Below are 23200 nucleotides of genomic sequence, written 5' to 3' on the forward strand. Positions count from 1 at the left end.
CCATTTATTTTAAAAAGGACATTTTTGTGCTGCTCATCTGATCTTTCGGTGGCTCCTTTGGTTGTGCCGTTATAAATGCTTTCAAGGTGAAGAGGAAGGCTCTTCTTCTTGTCCTGGTTTCAGGTAGGACAGAGTTAATTTTCCTCCTAGTAGCTGGCAGGGTGCTATGTTTTGGATTAGAATGAGAAGAGCGCTGATAACATGCTGATGTTTTAATTGTTGTAGAGCAGTGCTTACACCAAGCCAAGGACTTTTCAGCCTCTCTCTGTCCTGCTAGCGAGCAGGCTAGGGATGCAGCAGGAGCTGGGAGGGGACAGACCCAGGACAGCTGACCCAAACTGGCCAAAGGGGTATTCCATACCATCTGACGTCATGCTGAACAATATATAGGGGTGGCTAGCCGGGGTGGGGGGCCGGCTGCTCGGGGATAGGCTGGGCATCGGTCAACAGGGTGGTGAGCAATTGCATTGTGCATCACTTATTTCGTACACATTATTACTATTAATACTATTATTATTATTATTATTATTATTATTGTTATTATTTTTCCTGTCTTAATAAACTGTCTTTATCTCAACTCACAGGCTTCACTTTCCCGTTTCTCTCCCCCATCCCGGAGAGGGAGGGGGGAGGGTGAGCGAACGGCTGTGTGGTGTTTGGCTGCCAGCCGGGCTAAACCACAACAGTCCATTTGGCGCCCAACGTGGGGCTCGAAGGGTTGAGATATCGACAGATTTGACCAGAGTGTGTTAAACTAAAATTGGTATAAGTATTCAACCTGCTTAATAGTTGCTAGTCACAATGTTGATTGCCTTAATCTCAAGTCTGCTGTACCTGTTTCCCAAATTGAGTTTTATAGCACGTTACTTTCTGTATGTGCTCCCTGTCGTGCTGTTTATCCTTTCCGGGCCCTGGTTTAAGATTGTTATGGTACTGTGTGGTGTAACGATGGCTTATGAAATGATGAGATTTCTGGTCATGACTCTAACCTGGTATTTGTACTCAGCACTGTCGTTGACTCTATACTTCGGAAACCATATCTCAGAAACTATTAGCAATTACACCTATTGCCTTTTTTCATCAGGGAGTCAATCTCTGGAGGGGACAGGGGAAGATATTTTTTCCTACCTGTTCACTCTCCCTTCCTCCTTCACCACCCTCTTATCCCCCGAGCTAGTTACGGTAGCTCTCCAAGATGTTGAATATCCTTGGGATACTCAGACCAGCATGTTCTTGTTGTTATGTCTCCTGAATGCGCTTCAGGTTTTGTTTAAGGTTAAACAACTACTTAGGAATCTCATCCGGAGATCTGTCTTGAGGCGGGATATTTGCGAATGGCAGGGAGTGTGGGAGGATATGGGCAGGTTTCTAGGGCAGTGGGCACCTCCAGTGTTTTGGACGTTCACCCCTGAACAACTGCAAAATCCTAAAAAACTGGTAGAATGCTTGAAAAAAAGGTGTCATGACTCTGGCAGTTCCAAAGTGACACAAATCACTGTGGCGTGCTGGGGTCTGGCCTGTGCCTATCGAGCTGCAATTGATGCTACTATCAACCTAGTGACAGACCCTGCGGCCGTTCCAGCTCCAGCTCCCGCAGCTGTTCCAGCTCCAGCTCCCGCAGCCGTCCCGGTTCCGGCTCCCACAGCCGTTCCAGCTCCCGCAGCCGTTCCAGCTCCAGCTCCCGCAGCCGTCCCGGTTTCGGTTCCTGCAGCCGTTCCAGCTCCCGCAGCCGTTCCAGCTCCAGCTCCCGCAGCCGTTCCAGCTCCAGCTCCTGCAGCCGTTCCAGCTCCCGCAGCCGTTCCAGCTCCAGCTCCCGCAGCCGTTCCAGCTCTAGCTCCCGCAGCCGTCCTGGCTCCCGCAGCCGTTCCAGCTCCCGCAGCCGTTCCCACTCCTGTGGCTGGGTCAGAGAAACGAACTGTAGCAGTGCAAGTTGCCCCTGCAGAGGGTACTCCAACCCCTGTGGCAGACCCTGTGGCTGGGTCGGAGAAACGAACTGTAGCAGTGCAAGTTGCCCCTGCAGAGGGTATTCCAACCCCTGTGGCAGACCCTGTGGCTGGGTCGGAGAGGCGAGCTGTAGCAGTGCAAGTTGCCCCTGTAGAAAAGGTGAAAAAATGGTATAGAGACTCAGGTCGTTTAGAACGCAGAAAGTCTTCTGCTAAGTCTGGGCGTGGAGAAGACGAGGCTGGGCCATCAAGTGTGCAGGAGGATGAAGATGAGGATGAGGATGTCAGAAAATCAACAGTAACTACCCAAACCCTATACCAGCGTGGGCTACGAGATGTGCGAAAAGATTTTGGTCGCTGTATAGGTGAACAGCTTGTCACCTGGCTGCTCCGGTGCTGGGACACTGGAGCCAATGGTGTGGAATTAGAGGGCAGGGAAGCCAAGCGGTTGGGATCCCTTGCTAGAGATGCAAGCATTGACAAAGCAATTGGAGATGGAGCACGATCTCACAGCCTCTGGAGGCATCTCCTGTTAGCTGTGAAGGGAAGGTATCCCTTCAAGGAAGAACTTGTATGTCTACCAGTCAAGTGGACCACTATGGAGAAGGGAATTCAGTACCTGAGGGAATTAGCCGTACGGGAAGTAATTTATAAGGACCTAGACGACGCACAAACATCCACAGATCCAGATGAAGTCCAGTGTACTCGACCCATATGGCGGAAGTTTGTACAGAATGCACCATCAACATGGGCCAGCTCATTGGCAATAATAACCTGGAAAGATGGTGACGAACCCACAGTGGGTGACATGGCTAAACAACTCCGGCAGTACGAAGGAAATCTCTCCTCTTCCCTACAGGCCTGCGTCTCGGCTGTGGAGAAACTCTCTGAAGAGTTCCACCAACTTAAAGAGAATTTATCTTCCCCCCCACCTGAACAAACCAGTGGCCACCAACTAAAAGAGAATACTTTGGAGAAACTTTTTGAAGAGGTCCACCAACTTAAAGAGAGTGTATTTTCTTCCCCACCTGTACAAACCAGCGTCTCGGCTATTAGGGGTAAACGTGCATCCGTGCAAAGAAGACAATATGGTGGGTACACACCCCACGCCACCCTGTGGTTTTACCTACGTGACCATGGAGAGGACATGAGAAAATGGGATGGAAAATCTACTGAGACTCTAGAGGCATGGGTACGTGAGTTGCAAAAGAAAACAATCGGGAGAAAGGGGTTCTCTGAAAAGTTTGCTGCTCCAACTTCCAGCAGGCAGTCCTTTAAACACAGAAACGAAGATTCTGACCAGGACTAGAGGGGCCCTGCCTCCAGCCAGGGGGAGGAAAGGGACAACCGAGTTTATTGGACTGTGTGGATTCGATGGCCTGGCACGTCTGACGCACAGAAGTATAAGGCTCTAGTAGACACCGGTGCACAATGTACTCTAATGCCATCAAGCTGTAAAGGGCCAGAGCCCATCTGTATTTATGGCGTGACAGGGGGATCCCAGCAGTTAACTGTATTGGAGGCTGAAGTGAGTCTAACCGGAAATGAGTGGCAAAAGCACCGTATTGTGACTGGCCCGGATGCTCCGTGCATCCTTGGCATAGACTATCTTAGAAGAGGATATTTCAAGGACCCAAAAGGGTTCTGCTGGGCTTTTGGCATAGCTGCCTTAGAGACAGAGGACATTAAACAGTTGTCTACCTTGCCCGGTCTCTCAGAGGACCCTTCTGTTGTGGGGTTGCTGAGGGTTGAAGGACAGCAAGTGCCAATCGCTACCACAACTGTGCACCGGCGGCAATATCGCACCAACCGAGACTCCCTGATTCCCATCCATGAGCTAATTCATCAACTGGAGAGCCAAGGAGTGATCAGCAAGACCCATTCACCTTTTAATAGTCCCATATGGCCAGTGCGAAAGTCTAATGGTGAGTGGAGACTAACAGTGGACTATCGTGGCCTGAACGAAGTCACGCCACCACTGAGTGCTGCAGTGCCGGACATGCTAGAACTCCAGTACGAACTGGAATCAAAGGCAGCCAAGTGGTATGCCACAATTGATATTGCTAATGCATTTTTCTCCATCCCTCTAGCAGCAGAGTGCAGGCCACAGTTTGCTTTCACTTGGAGGGGAGTCCAATATACTTGGAATCGGCTGCCCCAGGGGTGGAAACATAGCCCTACCATTTGCCATGGACTGATCCAGTCTGCGCTGGAGCAGGGGGAGGCTCCTGAACACCTGCAGTACATTGATGACATCATTGTGTGGGGTGACACTGCAGAGGAAGTTTTCGAGAAAGGGAAGAAAATAGTCCAAATCCTTCTGAAGGCCGGTTTTGCCATAAAACAAAATAAAGTTAAAGGACCTGCACGAGAGATCCAGTTTTTAGGAATAAAATGGCAAGATGGACGTCGTCAAATCCCAATGGATGTGATCAACAAAATAACAGCTATGTCTCCACCAAGTAGCAAAAAGGAAACACAAACTTTCCTAGGTTTCGTGGGGTTTTGGAGGATGCATATTCCAAATTACAGTCTGATTGTAAACCCGCTCTACCAAGTAACTCGTAAGAAGAATGCTTTTGAATGGGGCCCTGAGCAACGACAAGCCTTTGAACAAATTAAACAGGAAATAGTTCATGCAGTAGCCCTTGGGCCAGTCCGAAGAGGACCAGATGTAAAGAATGTGCTCTACACCGCAGCCGGGGAGAATGGTCCCACCTGGAGCCTCTGGCAGAAAGAACCTGGGGAAACTCGAGGTCGACCCCTGGGGTTTTGGAGTCGGGGATACAGAGGATCTGAGGCAAACTATACTCCAACCGAAAAGGAGATATTGGCAGCATATGAGGGAGTTCGATCTGCTTCGGAAGTGGTCGGTACTGAAGCGCAGCTCCTCCTGGCACCCCGACTGCCGGTACTGGGTTGGATGTTCAAAGGTAATGGGTAATGCAAAAGAATGGGGAGGTTCGGTGTGTACCTCAAGGGGACCTAATACTGGGTGAGAATAGCCCATGAGTTGAATTGTAGTATGTTAATTATCATATAACACTGTATGTCATCACTACCATGGTTGCTATATATCATAGATGAAAATGGTGACTAATTAGAAGGTATTGGAAAGAGTGTAACCTGAGCATGACATAAATGGTATGGAATAAGGGGTGGATATCTGTCCTGGTTTCAGGTAGGACAGAGTTAATTTTCCTCCTAGTAGCTGGCAGGGTGCTATGTTTTGGATTAGAATGAGAAGAGCGCTGATAACATGCTGATGTTTTAATTGTTGTAGAGCAGTGCTTACACCAAGCCAAGGACTTTTCAGCCTCTCTCTGTCCTGCTAGCGAGCAGGCTGGGGGTGCAGCAGGAGCTGGGAGGGGACAGAGCCAGGACAGCTGACCCAAACTGGCCAAAGGGGTATTCCATACCATCTGACGTCATGCTGAACAATATATAGGGGTGGCTAGCCGGGGTGGGGGGGCCGGCTGCTCGGGGATAGGCTGGGCATCGGTCAACGGGTGGTGAGCAATTGCATTGTGCATCACTTATTTCGTACACATTATTACTATTAATACTATTATTATTATTATTGTTATTTTTCCTGTCTTAATAAACTGTCTTTATCTCAACTCACAGGCTTCACTTTCCCGTTTCTCTCCCCCATCCCGGAGAGGGAGGGGGGAGGGTGAGCGACCGGCTGTGTGGTGTTTGGCTGCCAGCCGGGCTAAACCACAACACTTCTTCACCATGAAAGAGGGGAGAGGGACAAAACCCCCGTGAGCGGCTCCCCGCCATAACCGCGGACACGGGACGCGAACCCGCGTCTCACCGAGGTCGCCTTTTACCCTCCCGCCTCACCATGAGGGACGGGGAGAGCTCTCGCGAGAAATCGCCGTGAAGTCTCGCGAGAGGCGCTGCGGGCGGCTCTGTGGCGCCTCTCGCAGGCGCTTCCCCCCCTCAACAGCCGCCATGGCGGCGCCCGCCTCGCCCGGCCGCCGCAGCCGCTTCGAGCAGGAGCAGGAGCGCGCCGTCCGCGCCCTGGTGCGCAGCGTCACCGGGCTGCCCGAGGGCAGGGAGCAGCGGCAGCAGGAGGAGCAGGAGCCGGGCGGCGGCCGGTTCCAGACGGCGCTGGATTTCGCCTGGTCCAACTTCAGGTCCGCGCCCCGACCCGCTGGGGAAGGGCAGGGGAGGGGAGGGAAGGGCAGGGGAGGGGAGGGGAGGGAAGGGGAGGGAAGGGAAGGGAAGGGAAGGGAAGGGAAGGTAAAGGCAGGAATGGGAGGGGAGGGGAGGGGAGGGGATGGGAGGGGAGGGGAGGGGATGGGATGGGAGTGGAGGCTGTCTGCCCAGCCCCTTGCAGGCAGAGTGCTACACTGCTTACGTCAAACCCACAGAGAATGACACCCGCTTGGTGTGATCTTGTCACGAGCACGTCCTTATTAACGTTTATTAACCCATTTATTTTCCATCAGGCCCTTTTCACCTCACGCCTTTGACAGATTCAGTTCCCGGCTGAGCTCTGAGGAGGCTCATTGTTTTTGTTGGGAGTGCAGGAGTAGGGTTGGTGCTGTACTCGCTGTCTGCCATGGCTTCTTTTTATTCACCACAAATGTTTTGTGTAACGTATCATAACGTTACATGTGACGCTTCTGTAGGTGCACCAGAAACGTTCGTTGCAATAATAGTTATCCCCAGTCGGCAGCTTGCAGATGGCAGCAGTGTTTCTCGAGGCAGGTGGGTGGTCTGTCCCCTCTTGTGGCATCTCTCCCTCTGTGTCAGGGACTCGGTTGCTCATGGAGCCGTGTGCCCCTCTAGACTGAGGAATTCAACCTGGCAGAAGAACAGAGGGTGCAATGCACTGTAGACAACAAACCTTGGAGACAGGGTTGGGAAGAGGAGGGTTTTTTACGCCAGGGTTGTTGTCCAAGAAATGTATGTGGGACCTCAACCAGAGGTTGACTGTTATTTTCTATACCCAAATCACGAGCCCTTAGGTGACAGCAGAAATTCTTTTTAGTTCCAAGTTTCCGAAGCTTACGGTTTGTAGCCTTAGATCTGATGATGTTTCTTTGCTGTAGTTCTCAGAACCATCTTATTTTTAATACGCAATATGCTGGTTATCTACTGCGGATGCTGTTCCAACTTGCTTAAAAACTTAAGGTACCTTTTTTTGTGTGTGTGTTAGGGTCGTTAGTTAAAGCATTAAGTAATATTGGGTTAAAGGAATTTCATTAATAACTTCCCTTCAGCGTAGCGGTTTAATTTTTCCCTTCAGTGCAGATTCTTGGGTGGGTTTTTTGTTTTATCATGTCTTTTTTTCTAAATCTTCCAGTTCTTGTACTTGCCACCACTTTCCAGTTGAACTGATGATTTTCTATTAGGCTAATGTGCTATAATAGATAGGAAAAAAATATATTTTCTTCAACTAAATAACAGCTACCTCATTAAGATTACATTTTATCCGACTTTTCATTTACTGTCATTTGTAGTTGTTCCTTCTGGTATTTATTCCAAAGCCTTGCATGCAGCTGAAGTCAGGCTAGTGGATCTGTGGTTAACAACATTTTTTTCTTTTCTTAAATCCTCTCTTTATCCTCCAGTGATGCTCATTACAAATCCTTGCTGCTAGGCCTCCAGTTTCATTTTCTAGTTCATTGCTTTGCCACTGAGGTGATTCTAGATTGTCTTTCTAAATTCAGTATGTTAAACTTGTCTTTTACCCCCCCCGACTCAGATGCAGTAGTTTTCATTTCTCTCTGCAGTCGTATGAGTTTTCTCACTGTTTTTGTTCCAATTGTTGATGGAAACTGAGGCAAAATATTAGGCTGGCTTTGAGGGCCTGCGTATTGGGTACCTTGTGCTCACTGCCATCACATCCCATTTCATGGTTTTTCTGTCTGTATAACTGATATATATAAAGAAACTTACTCCTACTCTAACTTCTTTTTCAAAGTCTATTGTGCCTTTTACAAGTTTTTTTTTTATTATTATTTTTTAATCCATATACCTTTGTTTTACCTTCTTTTGTTTTGATTAGGCTCTCTTTTCTTTTAGGCGCTCTCCTTTGCCATTTATAAGGGAGCTTCTTTTGGGTTTACAAGCCTTCCCTTGTAGATGTTTGTTTTGCCTGTGCTGGTGGTGCAAGTCCCAGATAATTTTTGTGTGTTTGACACAGTTGCCTTTGACAATAATGTTCTTCATCTCTTTGTTCTGCTTGGCTTAACTGATGACACATTTTAATTGCTTACTTTGCTGTTGCAGCAGTAATTTTCCATTTAGTTGAAATTGCTTCTTAAACATAATCTGCATTCAATTTTTCCATCTTTAAGGTCAATTGTAGTTAATCCTTGCTGAGATCAGAGGCACGGAGATTAAATTCTGTTGATGTTTAATGATGTTGCTGAATTAAGCATGCTTTGTTAAGAGGAAAATATATTAAGATAATGAAGTTGTCATCATGTATGTAAATCAGCTTTATTTTCTTCCTTACATAAGTTGCCTTATCAAGCTTATTCTGATACAGATTTCTTATACAGATTTCACCGTTTTCTGGATGTGAACAGTCATAAAGTAGAGAGGACAATAGAAGGGTGAGTTTTATGTTTATGAATTAATAATCGAGGAGTTAACTTTCTTGAAGCATTATTGATACTTTTTTTGTTGTTAGAATACATGAAAAATTGATAGTTCATTCTGACCTTGGAAAAGCTGCAAGCTGGAAAAGACTAACAGAAAAGTTTCTGAACTCACCGCTCCCAAATATTGAAGAAACAAAAGTATGTATGTCTCAATTTCCTTATTTTTTCCACCACTCTTGTGTTTACACTCATGAAGCGGGCTTCTATTGTAATGTTGAGTTGGAAATTTCTGGTGACTTAACAGTGAGGTTTACAGTTGCTGTTCAAGTCATGGATTTGCAGGGTTGTAGTTTTCCCATTTGTTTTAGAAATAGGTTTATTGTTTGTTTCAGGGTTTCAGCATGCACAGTTGGATGACTTAAAGGAAATCTTTTCATTGCAGAGCAGACATTTTGCGGTCAACATTGTACAGATGTTGCAGCTGAATTCCTGTCTGTTCTAAAACAGTGGCTGAGTAGAAGTTCTTGCTCTTTGCTCAAATTTTTACCTTAAGTAACAAGACTGCACCTTTTGGTTTTAGTATTCCCAAATGGAGTGTTCCTGTCCCGTAGCTTCTCTGTTGAGACCATGTGTGTGTTTTGCCTTTGATACACTTCGTATCAAATCAGTTTAGGACATGGTCTGGATGGAAATGGTGAAAGTTTTCTCACTTGGATGTTTTCTAGTGCGGTAGTTTAATAATGAATTTGGCCTTTGAAAACTGGAAGTTTCTTCAACTCTTGAGCCCTCAATAACTTACACATATCTTGAGTCGTAGTACTGTATGTACTCTGTAGATTTTTGAGTAAGTACCTTTAGTTGTTCTTGTTTTGAGAGTCAAATAAAATTAAAAGCCCACGTAAGCACTTTATACTTGAATGATGCAAGTATTCTAAGACTTGAAAGAGTTTTTTTCCTTTGAAATTGCAACTGGCGTATAGCTGGAGATAAAGAACATCCCGTATTTGGGAAACTAAACTGCATTTAGTTTTGAGTAGTGTCATATAACTGGGAGGATTGAGCATATACCAGTTCTGTGACTAGTAAGTGGAACACCATCTCCCATGTGTGGTTCTGTTGGCAACCCACTACATTTCTTTGACAAACTCTTGAAAAGTCAGTGACGTTTGGCAGGAACATGCTGTGTTCCATATATACTAGGCGAGCACGATGCTGCTCTATCAGAAAGTTGAGAATTTTTTTGGAAGTAGAGGTGGATCTCGTTCCCAATGAGCTTAGTAAATACTTTTTATTTTCTTTATTATTTAAATCAAAGTATATAGGAAGTAGATAGCAGAAATCCGTCTGGCTGTTGACCATTTGAAATGGTCTGCTGAAGAGCTGTGCAAAGGCAGAATAAGGCCAAAGAAAAAATCTTACTTCTGATAGCAGACCTGCTCTAAGCAGGTATCAGGAAGTAGACCATAACACAAGTCTCTGCAACACACCAGTGTTGGTGCAGTGTTCCTGCCTGATTGGAGGCCTCTGTTTCACAACTGCTTTAGTACAGTATCAGAGAAGCATCCTTAACACTCGGTGTAGGTTTTTAGATGAGGGAAGATAAATTGCTACATTTAGGTGTCGTGTTCACATTTAGCAGAGTGTATTAGCTGACTTCATTTCAGGCTCTGTTTGAAATAACAAACTGTATAAATGCGGGAAATCAGACTTGTATGTCTGCAGGCGCGTTTCTTGTGTCCTCTCTTATGTCCGCATTGATGTAGCTGTGTCTACTACCCCTGGCTTCAGGTGACTTTCTACTTTCACAGTAGGTCTGGGTTCCTCTTATCTCTTTTCTGTAAGAAACAGCTATGCTGTTTTTGAAGTATATGCATATTGATCTGCTAATTAGAGGGCAAAAAAGAACAGACAACAATTGATATGTTACAGATTTTATTTCTTTAGTTCAGGACCGAAGAACAGGAATTAATGTGAAGCATTCCTGCAGATAATAGGCTGAATTCATTCCTAACCAAAGTCATTTAGTCCACTTACTGACTTTTTTTTTTTTAAATGTGTTTTAAAGACAGATACACACTATTCCATACTGTCTCTTCTGTTGTGTTTGTCTGATTCTCCATCCAACACCACCTATGTGGAAAAACCAAGACAAAAAGAGACAGGTAAGTTTACGGCATGTTTGTGTTGCTAATAAAAGATACGCTCAGTTAATGCAATCTGATAAGAAGGCCATTTTTCCTCTCCATTTTATTATCTCCTTCACATCGAGATGCATTATTGATCGTCTTTTTTATGATTTATACATTTTATATAGCCTGCAAATAGCCTTTCGTACCCCGTTTATGTTACATTGCATAATTAAGCTTTCCAGCCAGGAAAGTACCTTGGGAACTCTTTCTGACTTGTACTGCTGTCACTTACTAATGATCTCTAGCTGTTCAGCAGCGCTTACACACTCAAAGACAGACAACTGGTTTCTGTCCTCAGTCTCTGTCTTGCACCTTAGTAGGAGGTCTGTTGAAACAGCTCCGGTAATATAAATTCCGATGTTCCCAATGTAGTCAAGGAAAGCTAAATGCCTTGGAAGGTTTCCAGAGGGAGATCCCAGTTGCCTACATTCCAGAGTAGGACTGTTTCACTCAGTGCCTAAAAACGAGGCTTGTGCTTAAGTGTGAGTGGATACCATCCCCCATTTGTTTACAGTGTTGTATCATAGACTGAAAGAAGAATATTTCAGACTAACCTAAAGAAAATCTTGCATCTTAAGATTCCTTTTTGAATGATCTCTGCACATTCCCTCGGCGGTGTTTTGAATGCACTTTCAGCCCATTCCAGGAATGTGAATATGAAGAGGTTATCTCAAACAGCACTAATTACAGTTGAGTAAGCTTCATGTTTCAGATAATATATTGTAAGTGTGACTTGTTATTTTTTTAAAGTATTACACATCACGGCATTGATATGTGGTGTCTTTTTTTTGGAGAGTAAGATGACCCTTGCTTTATTGTTGTTTACAGTCCAGTATGCTTGTGCATCCGCAAATTTCAAATTCAGAATGTCTCTGCTGAGCTAAACGAGACGAGTTACTATAAGTAATATGTTGCATTCTTGCATGTTTTTCCAGGAATGAAGTGTAGGGTAGTGTTTGTAGTAGAGATAAATATGCTGGTGGCACACTTTGCTGCATATTTTAAGTGTACAAACAACAAAATTGAGAATTAATAAATAAAGAATATACGTGGTTGTTACCACAATTTGTGTTGCGTTGAGAGTGTATAACCTTGTTAAAGGAATGGTGGTGTAACCTGAAATGGATGGGAATATCTTTTGTTTTAGATTTAGAGTAAAAAGGTAATTATAACTTTGGAAATGTTTTTAAAGAAGACAGAATTATGTGATACTTACTGTTTTTCTTATTTATACTTCTAGAAAAGGAAGAAGAATTTGATTGGGGAAAGTATTTGTTGGAAGGAGAAGAAATTTACCTTGGCCCAGGTGTGGATTCACCGGTAAGTAATTTCTTAAGGTAAAAGAAAATACGTGTTTAAACTGTTGTAAAGTATGCTGGAGATTGGTTGAGTTGCCCTGGCTTGTACACTCTGTTATATCAATTCTCACAGGATTCCCTACTATGCTGCTTCTAACTTAATACCATGAAATACAGACCCAAGCAGAATATCAATAATGCAAGTGCTTTTGTTCTTGACCCTGTTCTGACTTAGTTCTGCAACTAAGCTGGCCCTTTTTGCTGACCCTCCTGCCTGCTCCTAAGCAGAGCTTCCTGTAGTTCTGCAGTTAAACGCGCTTCCACTCCCAAGTTCCAATTCCCCTGAAAGGTTTTTTGGGGAAAAAAAAAAAAAAAAAAAAAGCTTTGCTGTGGCAGCCAGTGTGCTGTTCTGACCTCTCTCCTAGTTAACAGGTGATTGCAAGGCTTAACCAGATGTTGTCCCAGGTATGGAGGTGTGACAAAGTTTTAGCACCAATGTAGGATATACTATGACAAGAGGAGAATAGGACAACAGCAGATTTTCAAGTAATAATTTCACAGTACTAGGTGAAATTAATAGAATATATGTGGGTTTCCCAGATCATCGTAACACAGGCTTCTGAAACTTAGAAGCTTACCAGTATTGTGAGAAGTAATCGGTATGGCACTAAGTAAGGAGTAGAGGAAGTTCAGGAGGTCATATTACATTTTTGAGTCTCAGGAGACGTTCTCCTGATAACTTTGGACAGCACAGTAGTGTTGTCAGAGCCTTCTCTCGTGTGATTGTGGGCACGTTGAATATATTGCACCAATTCAGTAGCATGTGTTTTATGCTGCACCTAACACCGGTTGTCTTTGATTTCATTACAGATAAAAAATGCTTGTTCCACCTCAGACGTGCAGCCTTAATGTTAATATAACTTAAACCACTTTCCGGGAGACAGTTACGTTAGTTTTAGCGTTGTAAATTGACTTTATAGTGAAAGAAAGAAAATAATAGGTTATGTTCTGCTTCACAGGTCAATAGGAACTGAGTATAGATCTGCACATGATGCTGTACTGAAATGTGCTGGGTTTTTTTACACTTGCTAGGATTGGTCTGGAGAAAGTGAAGAGGAGGAAGGTACTCAGCCTTTGAGTAGGGAGGACTCGGGTATTCAAGTGGATAGAACACCATTAGAAGACCAAGATCCAAACAAGAAAACAGTACCTAATGTTTCCTGGAAAGGTTAGATTAAACTGTAATTCTTATAGTCACATGTGCTCAAATTTAGGAAGCTAATATTACTTTATTATAACTTAGTGAGATGCTGTGTGTTAGACCTAGAATTGTAATTTAAAGATGCACCTTACTGCTCACTACTGCTTGTTTAATTTTTAACAGTAAAGTAACAACATGGAAGGCTTGATTTGATTTCTGTTGATGCTAATGGAGAAGGCTTCTGCTTATTTGTGTGGAAATATACACAAATATTCTAAAATAGAAATGCGAACTGACACGGTAAATGTAACATGCAGTTTTATGGGTATAATGTAAATTTTGATTTTAAAGTATTGGGACTACAGTATCAGAATACTGAAATAATGTGACTGACAACAGGAACAGTTGACTCAGTTGTAAACATTTTTGAATGAAACATTTTTGAAAAATAAGTTCTGTCATTCAAACACCAGTTGGCTTACTGTTGAATAGCTTCAGGCAATATTAACTGTAGCTGTATATTTTTGTGTAGAATATTTTAGGACACAAAATACCTTGTATAAGAAGACTGTAATATTCGTAAGATGTAAAAGCAGTAGGTATCTAACTGGGATTAGATGTAGTTTTCTTGTTAGTCACATTTAAGAGAAAAACATTTTTAGGTAATGTACTGAATGAATAGTAAAAAGGAACAAAGAGATAAAGCTAAAAATATTTGGCATTTTATTTTTTTAAGTCAGCTTTGTTTTGTATATATTGTTTGACAATTACCTGAAGCACATTTTCTGATGAAGAATTGAAAACTAAGTAAATGTCTGAGTTTATTTTCTAGGACTTTTGCTTAACTTTCAGGAGATAAGATATGTCCATGTTTCTGTGTCACATAACTTGTGCATAATGTTATCATGCAAGTGAGCACAGTGAAGTGTAAGGAGTTGTAATTTGTGATTTATTTGAAAAGATCTATGCTTCTGCAGCTGAGTGCATAGGCTTATTCATAACTTTTCCTGTGTTTTTATAAGCATTTCTCAAACAAATAAAAATACCTCACTCACTATCCAATGTTTTCATAGTCGGTGAACCTGATGCCCGCAGCTGGCTGGAGCAGCATGTAGTTCCTCAGTACTGGACAGGAAGAGCTCCTCGCTTTTCACATAGTTTGCACTTGCATTCCAACCTAGCTGCGGTCTGGTAAGAAAACAATACCACGTACATATCCCTTACTGGCATATAATTTTAAATAATGACTTTATTAAGCATCTTGACTGTTAAAAGTAAAAAGCTAGTATAGTTCCTACTGATTTAGGGAAAAACAGAATTTATAGTTAAAAGGATACAAATTAATAAGACGAACAAACAAGATGGTTTTTTATTAATTGCTTATTTTCCTTTTATGTAGCTTTTATTACGTTTGTCACGTCAGAAAGAGAGTTTTCCTTTTTCAAAGAAGCAAATGTTACTGTTGAATTTTGTTTGGGTGGACCCTTCTGAAGGTCTCTGTGGAACTAATATAAGTGGGTTGTAAGTGGTCCTGGAAATTAGGAGTTCCCCAAAATTTAACTTTTGGTTTATTTTTGGTATCTTGCTTAAAAAGTTAATCTTAAACAGTGATTTTGTGGGGGAAGAAACATTCCAACATCCTTTGTGGTGTTGGAAAGAAAATGAGAAGGATGTTTAATTAAACAAACAAAACCAAAAAACAATGCCTGATCTTCTTTCCTTCAAATTCTGAAGGGTCAGTACTGCATGAATATAGACCATTAGATTTGTCTTTGGTTACTTAATTTAATGAATTTCATAATCAAGAAGTTAAATTTATTTTAGTGTCAGTTATGTTGCCAGTTACGAACCAAAGTTTACAGTAAATATTAGGAAATCAGTAACATAAATAAAGCAACACTGCTTCTTTTACAAAGTTCTGTTAGCAGATGTATGATAAATAAACAGTATTAACCTGGATTTTTTGCATTTTTAACATGATTACATAAATACTGACATTGATGATATTAATGAGTCCAAATACTACAAATGCAAGTAATTATTGCATACTTTACTAAAATACAAAAAATACTTTGGCAGAATTATGCAACACAGGATCATAGGGAAAAGTTCTTAGTTGCTTGTGAAAGCTTCCAGTCCTTAAGCAAACTTTTGGGAAAAAGTATGAATTTTCTGAGATGGGTTAGAGAAATTGGTATTTTACTTTTTAGCTTAGTACTTTGAACAGAAAGAGTAACTCCATAACTTTTCAGGGCATTGAGAATGAAATAGTAAGTAGTCACAGCTCAAGAATAAAAAAAAAAAAATCCCCCCCAAAAAACTCAGATTCAATAATTTGGGTATTTGCTTAATTGTTTGTCTTGTTATGTACAACTAGATAGTATTTGAGTGCTTCCATAGTATTTTGCTTAACGGTATGAAAAAAAAAAAATTGTTTGTATACTTAAAATGTCTGCATGAACATTGTGTCTACCCAGATATAATTACAGCAGGACTGAGCCTTAATATTATTGCTTCATCCTTACTTTCAGATTATTCATCTGTAATTTCACCCTTAAATCACTTTCATTTCATATTTTACAAGGGACCACCACTTGTACGCCAGTGATCCTTTGTATGTGCCAGAAGAGAGAACACTAGTCACTGAAACTCAGGTTATACGGGAAACTCTTTGGTAAGAGCAGCATCAAAACCTGCATTTTAACTTCTAGTGTTTTAGTATCCTCATTCAAGGAAATAACAGATTAATCTTTGAAGTTTTATCTGAAGAAAGATTACTGAGTGTTTAGCTTCCAGTGTAGCTTACAAGAAAAAATGCTGCTAGTGTGTATCTAACCATTCAGGTTCACAAAGAAGAATATAGTTTACTGCTTCTTGTATCTACTGATTCCTCAAGTCTAACTGTTAAGAAGAACCAACTTGTTCTTATCCTGCCCCTAGGGATTTTTAGTACGATGTCCATTTTTTACAAAGTAGGTTTGACTTATCCCATAGCTGGAAAATACCTCAGCTGGAAAGGAACTTTAGGTTACGTTTACCTGGTGTCAGTGTTTTATTGTTCTTGTTCTAGCAACAACTTACAGTACCAGTAGCATTGTAGTTGATCTGTGGTCCCCTTTCATTTGAAAAAAAGAAATGGTAAGGGAGAGCTAATCCTGTTATTAATTATATAATTGAGTCCATTAAGGGGTGAAAAAGCATTACTCTTTTTGTTTCTTTTCAAGGCTACTTTCAGGAGTGAAAAAGCTTTTCATATTTCAGCTGAATGATGGCAAAGTGGCTGTGCGCAACGATATTATTGTAACTCATTTAACCCATGTAAGTTGTTTCTGAATCTCAGCTGAGTATCTGTCATTAGGAAGATGTAATTTTTTGGGAATATGAAACTAAACTGCTTGTGAAAAAATGATGTTTCTGTAATTGTTCTTAATTTAGTCAAAATGTGCTTGACTTAATAAAATAGAATGAACTGTTCCAGTATGTGAAAATGTGATGAAATGATAGAGATGGCAAAATTTCATTGTATTTTAATTCATAGAAATATCTTGGGATTTAATTGTTATGCTTTATAAAATACAATTTGTTATTAGATGATTCTAAAAAATACATTTTTTTTCTAGAATTGTCTAAGATCTGTATTGGAGCAGATAGCAGCATATGGTCAAGTCGTGTTTAGACTACAGAAGTTTATTGATGAAGTGATGGGACACAGCCCGGAAAACACAATGCATGGAACTGTTTCCACTCCAAAGAAAACTACTGAAGCCCCATTCAGAACCTACCAAGCTTTTATGTGGGCCTTATATAAATATTTCATTAGCTTTAAAGAAGAACTTACGGAAATTGAAAAATGCATCATCAACAAAGGTACAGAGCATAGGAAATTTTACAAGAGGGAGGCACACAAGTGAATTTTTATAAGAGGGAGGCACACAAGTGAATTTTTATAAGAGGGAAGCAGACAAAACATTATGCAAATACATTTTGAAACTGGAAGATGCTATGCTGCATTTGAAAAGCTCATGAATAACGTTGTCAGAATATGGTTTTCTGCTGGATGTTGCCTTTATACGTTTTGTTTTCTTCCTCCCCCGCAGACAAAACAGTCACACTTTCAATAGTAATAGATAAGCTGTCTCCCCGGCTGGCACAGCTAAAGGTACTTCACAAAGTTTTTAGCACAGGAGTAGCAGAAGTTCCACCCGACACCAGAAATGTTGTACGAGCATCTCATCTGCTTAATACTCTCTACAAAGCTATTCTGGAATATGACAGTGTTGGAGAAGCATCAGAGCAAACGGTAGGGGAAATCATTCTTTCACATGCTGGAATATTTGATACCTTAAATTTCTTTCTGGGGTCTGAGTTTGCTAGCTTTCAGCTACTGGGAGTAGGGGACAGATTTGGTAATTATAATAAATTACTGTTTTCTGACAAGAGTTCACTCAACCTGGACAAAATAAGATTTATGAGGAGATGAGCAGCAGTGTGTTTTGGGGACTGAGGGGAGCAACTGTGGGGAATCAGAGGCCAGAGAGCTGTTACAAATGAAGGAGCTTTGGAATAGCTTTCCCCTTGTGTTATTTCTACAGGTGCATAATTCAGTTAGTGTTGAAATGTAGGGGTTGGGTTCTGCATTAATTTGCTGATTATACTGGTGAAAATGTAGTAGATATCATTGTGTACTTTCGTTTTCCTGTTTTCTGCGTTGTAAAACCACAGCATGTTTTGTGACTATCAGTTACAGCTTAAGGGATATAAGAGTGAAAATAATGAAGGTTGCTGTTCGGGTCTAATTGCAATGACAAAAGGCATAAGGGGAACCTTGTACAATGAGTGCTTCCATTAAAAGTGCTAAAGCTGTAATTTTTAGTTCAATATTTTATCTTTATAAATCTTTAAGTATAGCTATGTATTTCTTATAAACTTACGATCGCACAACTAACAGGTTAGACTTTGCCATATTGCTTGTAATACTAAAAATCCCATTCAGCTACTTTCTTCTTTTTCCTTTAAATTCAGGTGTCCCTTCTGTTCTCTCTCTGGGTTGAGACTGTGAGGCCCTACTTACAGACAGTGGATGAATGGATAGTCCATGGTAATTTGTTTGATCCTGCAAAGGAATTTATCATTCAGAGGTAGGGATACTGATGAATATAAAACCTGCTGTAGAGCTAGGAAGTAAATGATGACAGTAAAAGTAGGTTTTCATGTTTGTTATTTTACTTGAGTAGAATTAGTTTCTTAATTGTTCTTTTATGACTTGCTTCAGATTTCCCATTAGGGAAATTACCTTCGATTTTGATCCATACCAGCTATTGTTCTGGAATATAAATTACTTTAATTTTTCAGTAACTTATTACAAATAAATCCTTAGTAGTCGAGAACTTTTAAAACCTTATTGCATCCTACTTGACTTTTCTTTCTGTCATTCTATAGTTGTGTTTTCAGTACTACTAGTAGGTGATTTCAAATTTTACTTATTTTTTACTTTATTTTTTTTACTAGCTTCATTTTAATTACATGATTTAGGTTACTTTCCATCTGACTTCAAAGACTAAACTGTGTATGTGGTGTAAACAGCACAAAAGAGCAAAGTGGACTGAGAATTGAGTTTCACCTACTCTGGAATATTTCAGCATTCCTAGTAATACTTGCTTCTCTGTGGGTTTTATTTCTTAAATAAATCTGCCTGTCAGTCGCTAATAATTGTTATGCATAGCACTGTGAATAGTTAATTTCCCACACAAATTTAATTATAATTATCTGCCTTGTTTTGTGGATTTGGTTAGTTAGGTGTTGTTTGGTGTTTTTTTTTTTTAATCTCCTGTGAACTGATTCTTTATTCTGTTAAAGCTATCATCCTTTCTAGAGGTGTCTGTATAGTTTATGATACGAACTTATTTTGTATGCTATGGATGTGCTTCTTGACTGCTCTAAAAGAAGGGGAAAATATAGAGCAAAGATGAAACTTACTGTAAGGCGTGTATTCATCTTTTTAAAAGGGAAATATTCAACAGCTTTTTATTTCTTTGCAGAAACAAAAATGTTCCAGTTAATCACAGGGATTTTTGGTATGCTACTTACACATTATATAGTGTGTCAGAAAAGACAGAGAATGAAGAGAAGATGAGCGATAATGCCAGTGCCAGTTCTGGCAGTGATCAAGCCCCTTCAAGCAGGCAACACACTATGGTATCCTTTCTGAAACCTGTGCTAAAGCAAATCATCATGGCTGGAAAATCCATGCAGCTGTTGAAGAATCTTCAGTGCAAAGATGGCTCTCCGCAGCAGGCTGCATCAAGGGGTGAGGTGTCAGTTTGTCAAATACCATGCTATGAGGTATCTAACAGCATGGGTGTATTCTATGTAATAGTGTTTCTGCGGCTTTAGAATAATATTAACTGTCTTTGTTATGTGTCAGTGGCATGGTTTGTAACTTCAGGTCTAATTGAAAACAATCTTCCAGGGCAAGCAAGTGACGAGAACAAAGCAAACAAAGATTGAGCGTTCCCTTCACTTTTTATTGCTTCCAATATTGCTTTCTTAAACTTGTTTTCATATGCTTTCAAAGCACATTTAATTTGTTATGAGACAGACAAAAACAGTTTTTGTGTTCTAACAGTAAAACTGCTTTGATTTAATAAGTAGCTGCTTTTCATTACTAAGTGATTGAATAATTTTGAGATAGCACAGAACTTCTTTAAAAAAGCAATGTACTAATAATATGAAAGATATATTGACGTTTTTATATTTAGGAATGTTTTGCGTGATTGTAAAAGAGTACAGTGGTATAACCAATGTTGATTTTTCAGAGGAGACAATATAAATTTTTTGTTCATGTAGTTTTTGGTTCATGGTTAATAGAGATAATGGAATTATTTTGGAATCTCTCTAGACTTGTTTTCCCCCTTCGATGTGAGAATGTAATTTATTCTAGTGAAGACTGCAGGGCTGTTTGAGGTGCTAAGAATTAATTGCCTTTGTGCTTGGTGGAAGAAGTTCACAGACATTCTCTGCTCAGCAATGCATTTGAACTTATACCTGACTTCAAGCATTAGACCTCCTGATTTGGCAATACTTAGTGCTGAGTATGTATTTGATACTTTCTTGAATAGCAGCCTAAATTTGGTTTGTTAAAATATATCAAGAAAATACTAGATTCCACAGTTCTTCTTGAGTGGTGGTGATGTTATCTTTTAGAAAAAATTCTCACCATGAAATGTGTTGCCCAATTTAGATGCTGAAAGAAAGAGTTTGTATACACTGTTCTTGGAGTCAGTGCAGTCTCGCCTGCGGCATGGGGAAGAGTCTGTTCCAGATATTATTACAGAACAGCAGGCCACAAAGCAGAGCCTGATAAAGATGCAATCTATAGCAGAAAGACACTTGGAACTGGATGATGTCCATGACCCACTGCTGGCTATTAATTTTGCTAGGTAAGTAAATAACCACTTGCTAAGAAGGATCTTCCTGCTGTGTTGTCAGGAGCAGTGTTCTACTTAGTGATATTTGGTAAACCAAAATTTTTATTGCTGCTGCAGTAAAAAAGCAAACACAGTAAAGAGTGCTGATAATCAGTGGCAGAATCTAAATAAACACTGCACTTGTGCTTAGTTAAAGAAAAACAATTAAAATCAGTGAGGAATCTCCTATTGACATCTGTTAGCATAGAGAGGGAGTAATCTTTGTCATAACCTTTTTAGCCCACAGATAAGTGTTTTAGTAGCGAATGCAGCTGTAAAATCTAAACTTTAAATGTGCTTGCTTGAAATTTGTATTCTATATACTTGGTGCATATTCTTTGACAAATGCAGCTTCGTTTGTGGTGTTAAAGAATTTAAAAGCCTTGCAAAATTCTTGTTTACTGCATAAACATTGTTATTCTTTGTAAAGAGGGAAGTCAGATTATAAATGTCTTGAGAATTAGCAGGAAAGGCTAATTCTAAAAATCTTTTTGTCGTTGCAAATAAGAAACAGCTATTTATGTATTTCCTAAAAAACAGTTATCAATCATGTGCTTTCAGTTCAGTCTTAGAAGGAGTTTGTTTTAAAGAAATCATAATTAATAGTAGATAAGACTCTATTACTTCTCTTTTTCATTGGGACTAATCTGTTTGTTAAAGCTGACAGTAAGGTTAATTCAATGTCCGACTCATCCAGTCGGTATCTGCAATGAACCAGGCTTCCTCTTACAATTGATTCAGCTACTGAGCAGATTTTCAAAAATTGTTACAATATCTTTTTTTTCTGTGACAAAATAACTAAACTTACCAGATGTAGGCTGCCCGCAGACACACTCTTCCCATGGAATAATATTACAGATTATACATGTATCCCATATTTAAGGTGTCTCAAGCAAAATCCGGATTTGTGCCTTTTTTCTTTACCTGGCAGTTCATCTGGCTACTCTATATGCATACCGTAATTTAAAAAGTTGATAATGATAAAGGGTTTATTAAGCTGTTTGAACCTGATGTCGTATTTTCAGTGTTTGAATTTGAGGTTGTTTTTCAGGGTTATTCCTTTAGCAATTAAGTAATTAGTGTGCTGTTCTTTTTCATGCTCTTATGCCTGGTCATTATGTGTTGAAACTAACGAGAAATGGCTTAGTTATAATATCACTATCTCACATAACTGTAATATTATATAATTATATAGCTATATAACTGTAACTCTTTTAATATAACAGTTGCAATTAATAGTTACAAAACAGCTTTTATTCTGCAATAATTTTTTTTTAGAGTAGAAGCTCCAATTTTGAGTAAGATTTTCAAAGGTATGACATTTTTATATACCGTAGGAATTATGTGCCTTCTTCCCTAAGTAGTGTGCTTATTTTGAAGATTATATTTGGAACAGAGCGACTTCCACGAGAAGTTTACTGGTGGGGATGTTTGTGTGGATAGATCCTCAGAATCGGTCACCTGCCAGACTTTTGAATTGACTCTGAGGTCTTGCCTTTATCCTCACATAGACAAGCAGTACTTGGAATGCTGTGGTAATCTGATGCAAACTTTAAAGAAGGATTATAGGTAAGAAAGTAAATCAGTTTTCCTCAACATTTCTAATTACCAGTGATATGCCACATACTAAAAACATAATTTTTATTTTAAAGATTTTGATTGAAAAGCCTCAGAGTGAGTTGTATTTCTTCTGCAATTTGTTAATCAACAAGAAAATCATTGACAAAGAAAGGGGGATTTAACATTGTCGTGAGTGAAGCTTTGGTCTAGCTTGAATCGACAGCAAAACCATTGTTTGTCTTGAGTGGATGTTTAATAGGGAAGTTGTTTCAGACCTTGTTTTTAATAGTGTTGTTTGAAATTGGAAGGCAAATTTTAGGAGGCCACAATATATATATTTAATATGAGATTCAATTATGGTAATACAAAATTTGTACTATACAAAACGGTATTACTCAGTATTTTTATACTATATAAAGTAAAATTTACTATTCCTTTTATATTTGAGGTGGTCATAAGTCACTGTGCTTTTAATCTGTCTACTGAATGTATTTTTATAGTTTTTTGTTGTTGGTGGTTTTTTTTTTGTTTGTGAGAGAAGAGGTACTGTTCTTCATTTCTGATAAAGTAGGAAGAATCACTTTCATCACTTTCTGGAGCTCCATATTGAAGTCCCTTATTACACAGAACTCTCCCTGAAATTACATCTTCTTTCCTAAGTTCTGTTTAGGAAGAGGGACAGGATTGCTAAAGCTATTTTTGAGAATAGCCTAGCCTGTAAGAAGGCTGAACTCCATGAGCACTTCTGTTGAAGGTAGTGTGTTGTTCAAACTTATAAGAAATAATGGGATGATTATTTTGTTTTATTTGAACGTACTTGAAGGCTGCCTGAGGGGTAAGCATAGGATTTTGTGTGGATTTCGTTAAGTTTCTTTTCAATACTGAATTCTTGTAATGAAGAGTTTGTAACGTTTTGTTCTGTAACAACTATTTGATTTTGCTTGTATGATTAAGGCTTCGAAAATGTTGTGTCTTTC

At 40.1% G+C, this 23200-nt stretch overlaps 2 protein-coding genes across 4 annotated transcripts in view; one reads left to right on the forward strand and one right to left on the reverse strand.

Moving 5' to 3' along the window:
• Positions 1–5920, reverse strand: LOC126913156 (J domain-containing protein DDB_G0295729-like). Its single transcript, XM_050708395.1, has 2 exons — positions 5793–5920; positions 1–2092 (listed from the first exon to the last, which is right to left on the reverse strand). The coding sequence occupies exons 1-2, from the start codon at positions 5793–5795 to the stop codon at positions 1550–1552; spliced, it is 546 nt and encodes a 181-aa protein (XP_050564352.1). The 5' UTR covers positions 5796–5920; the 3' UTR covers positions 1–1549.
• TUBGCP5 (tubulin gamma complex associated protein 5) overlaps positions 5557–23200 on the forward strand; it is a 25690-nt gene continuing 8046 nt past the window's right edge. Inside the window, exons 1-16 of one of the 3 annotated variants that reach the window (XM_035558165.2) lie at positions 5557–6088; positions 8468–8521; positions 8599–8707; positions 10575–10671; positions 11277–11387; positions 11939–12018; positions 13089–13224; positions 14271–14388; positions 15782–15871; positions 16422–16515; positions 16818–17064; positions 17295–17497; positions 18220–18335; positions 19236–19504; positions 20438–20636; positions 22044–22232. In XM_035558165.2, the coding sequence (XP_035414058.1) occupies positions 5904–6088; positions 8468–8521; positions 8599–8707; positions 10575–10671; positions 11277–11387; positions 11939–12018; positions 13089–13224; positions 14271–14388; positions 15782–15871; positions 16422–16515; positions 16818–17064; positions 17295–17497; positions 18220–18335; positions 19236–19504; positions 20438–20636; positions 22044–22232 (2297 nt within the window). In that variant the 5' untranslated portion in view covers positions 5557–5903. The remainder of the gene's footprint in view (positions 6089–8467; positions 8522–8598; positions 8708–10574; positions 10672–11276; positions 11388–11938; positions 12019–13088; positions 13225–14270; positions 14389–15781; positions 15872–16421; positions 16516–16817; positions 17065–17294; positions 17498–18219; positions 18336–19235; positions 19505–20437; positions 20637–22043; positions 22233–23200) is intronic. The other 2 variants (XM_035558166.2, XM_035558167.2) reach the window with 2 other exon arrangements.

This window comes from Cygnus atratus, chromosome 1 (assembly GCF_013377495.2).
Source record: "Cygnus atratus isolate AKBS03 ecotype Queensland, Australia chromosome 1, CAtr_DNAZoo_HiC_assembly, whole genome shotgun sequence".
NCBI lineage: Eukaryota > Metazoa > Chordata > Aves > Anseriformes > Anatidae > Cygnus > Cygnus atratus.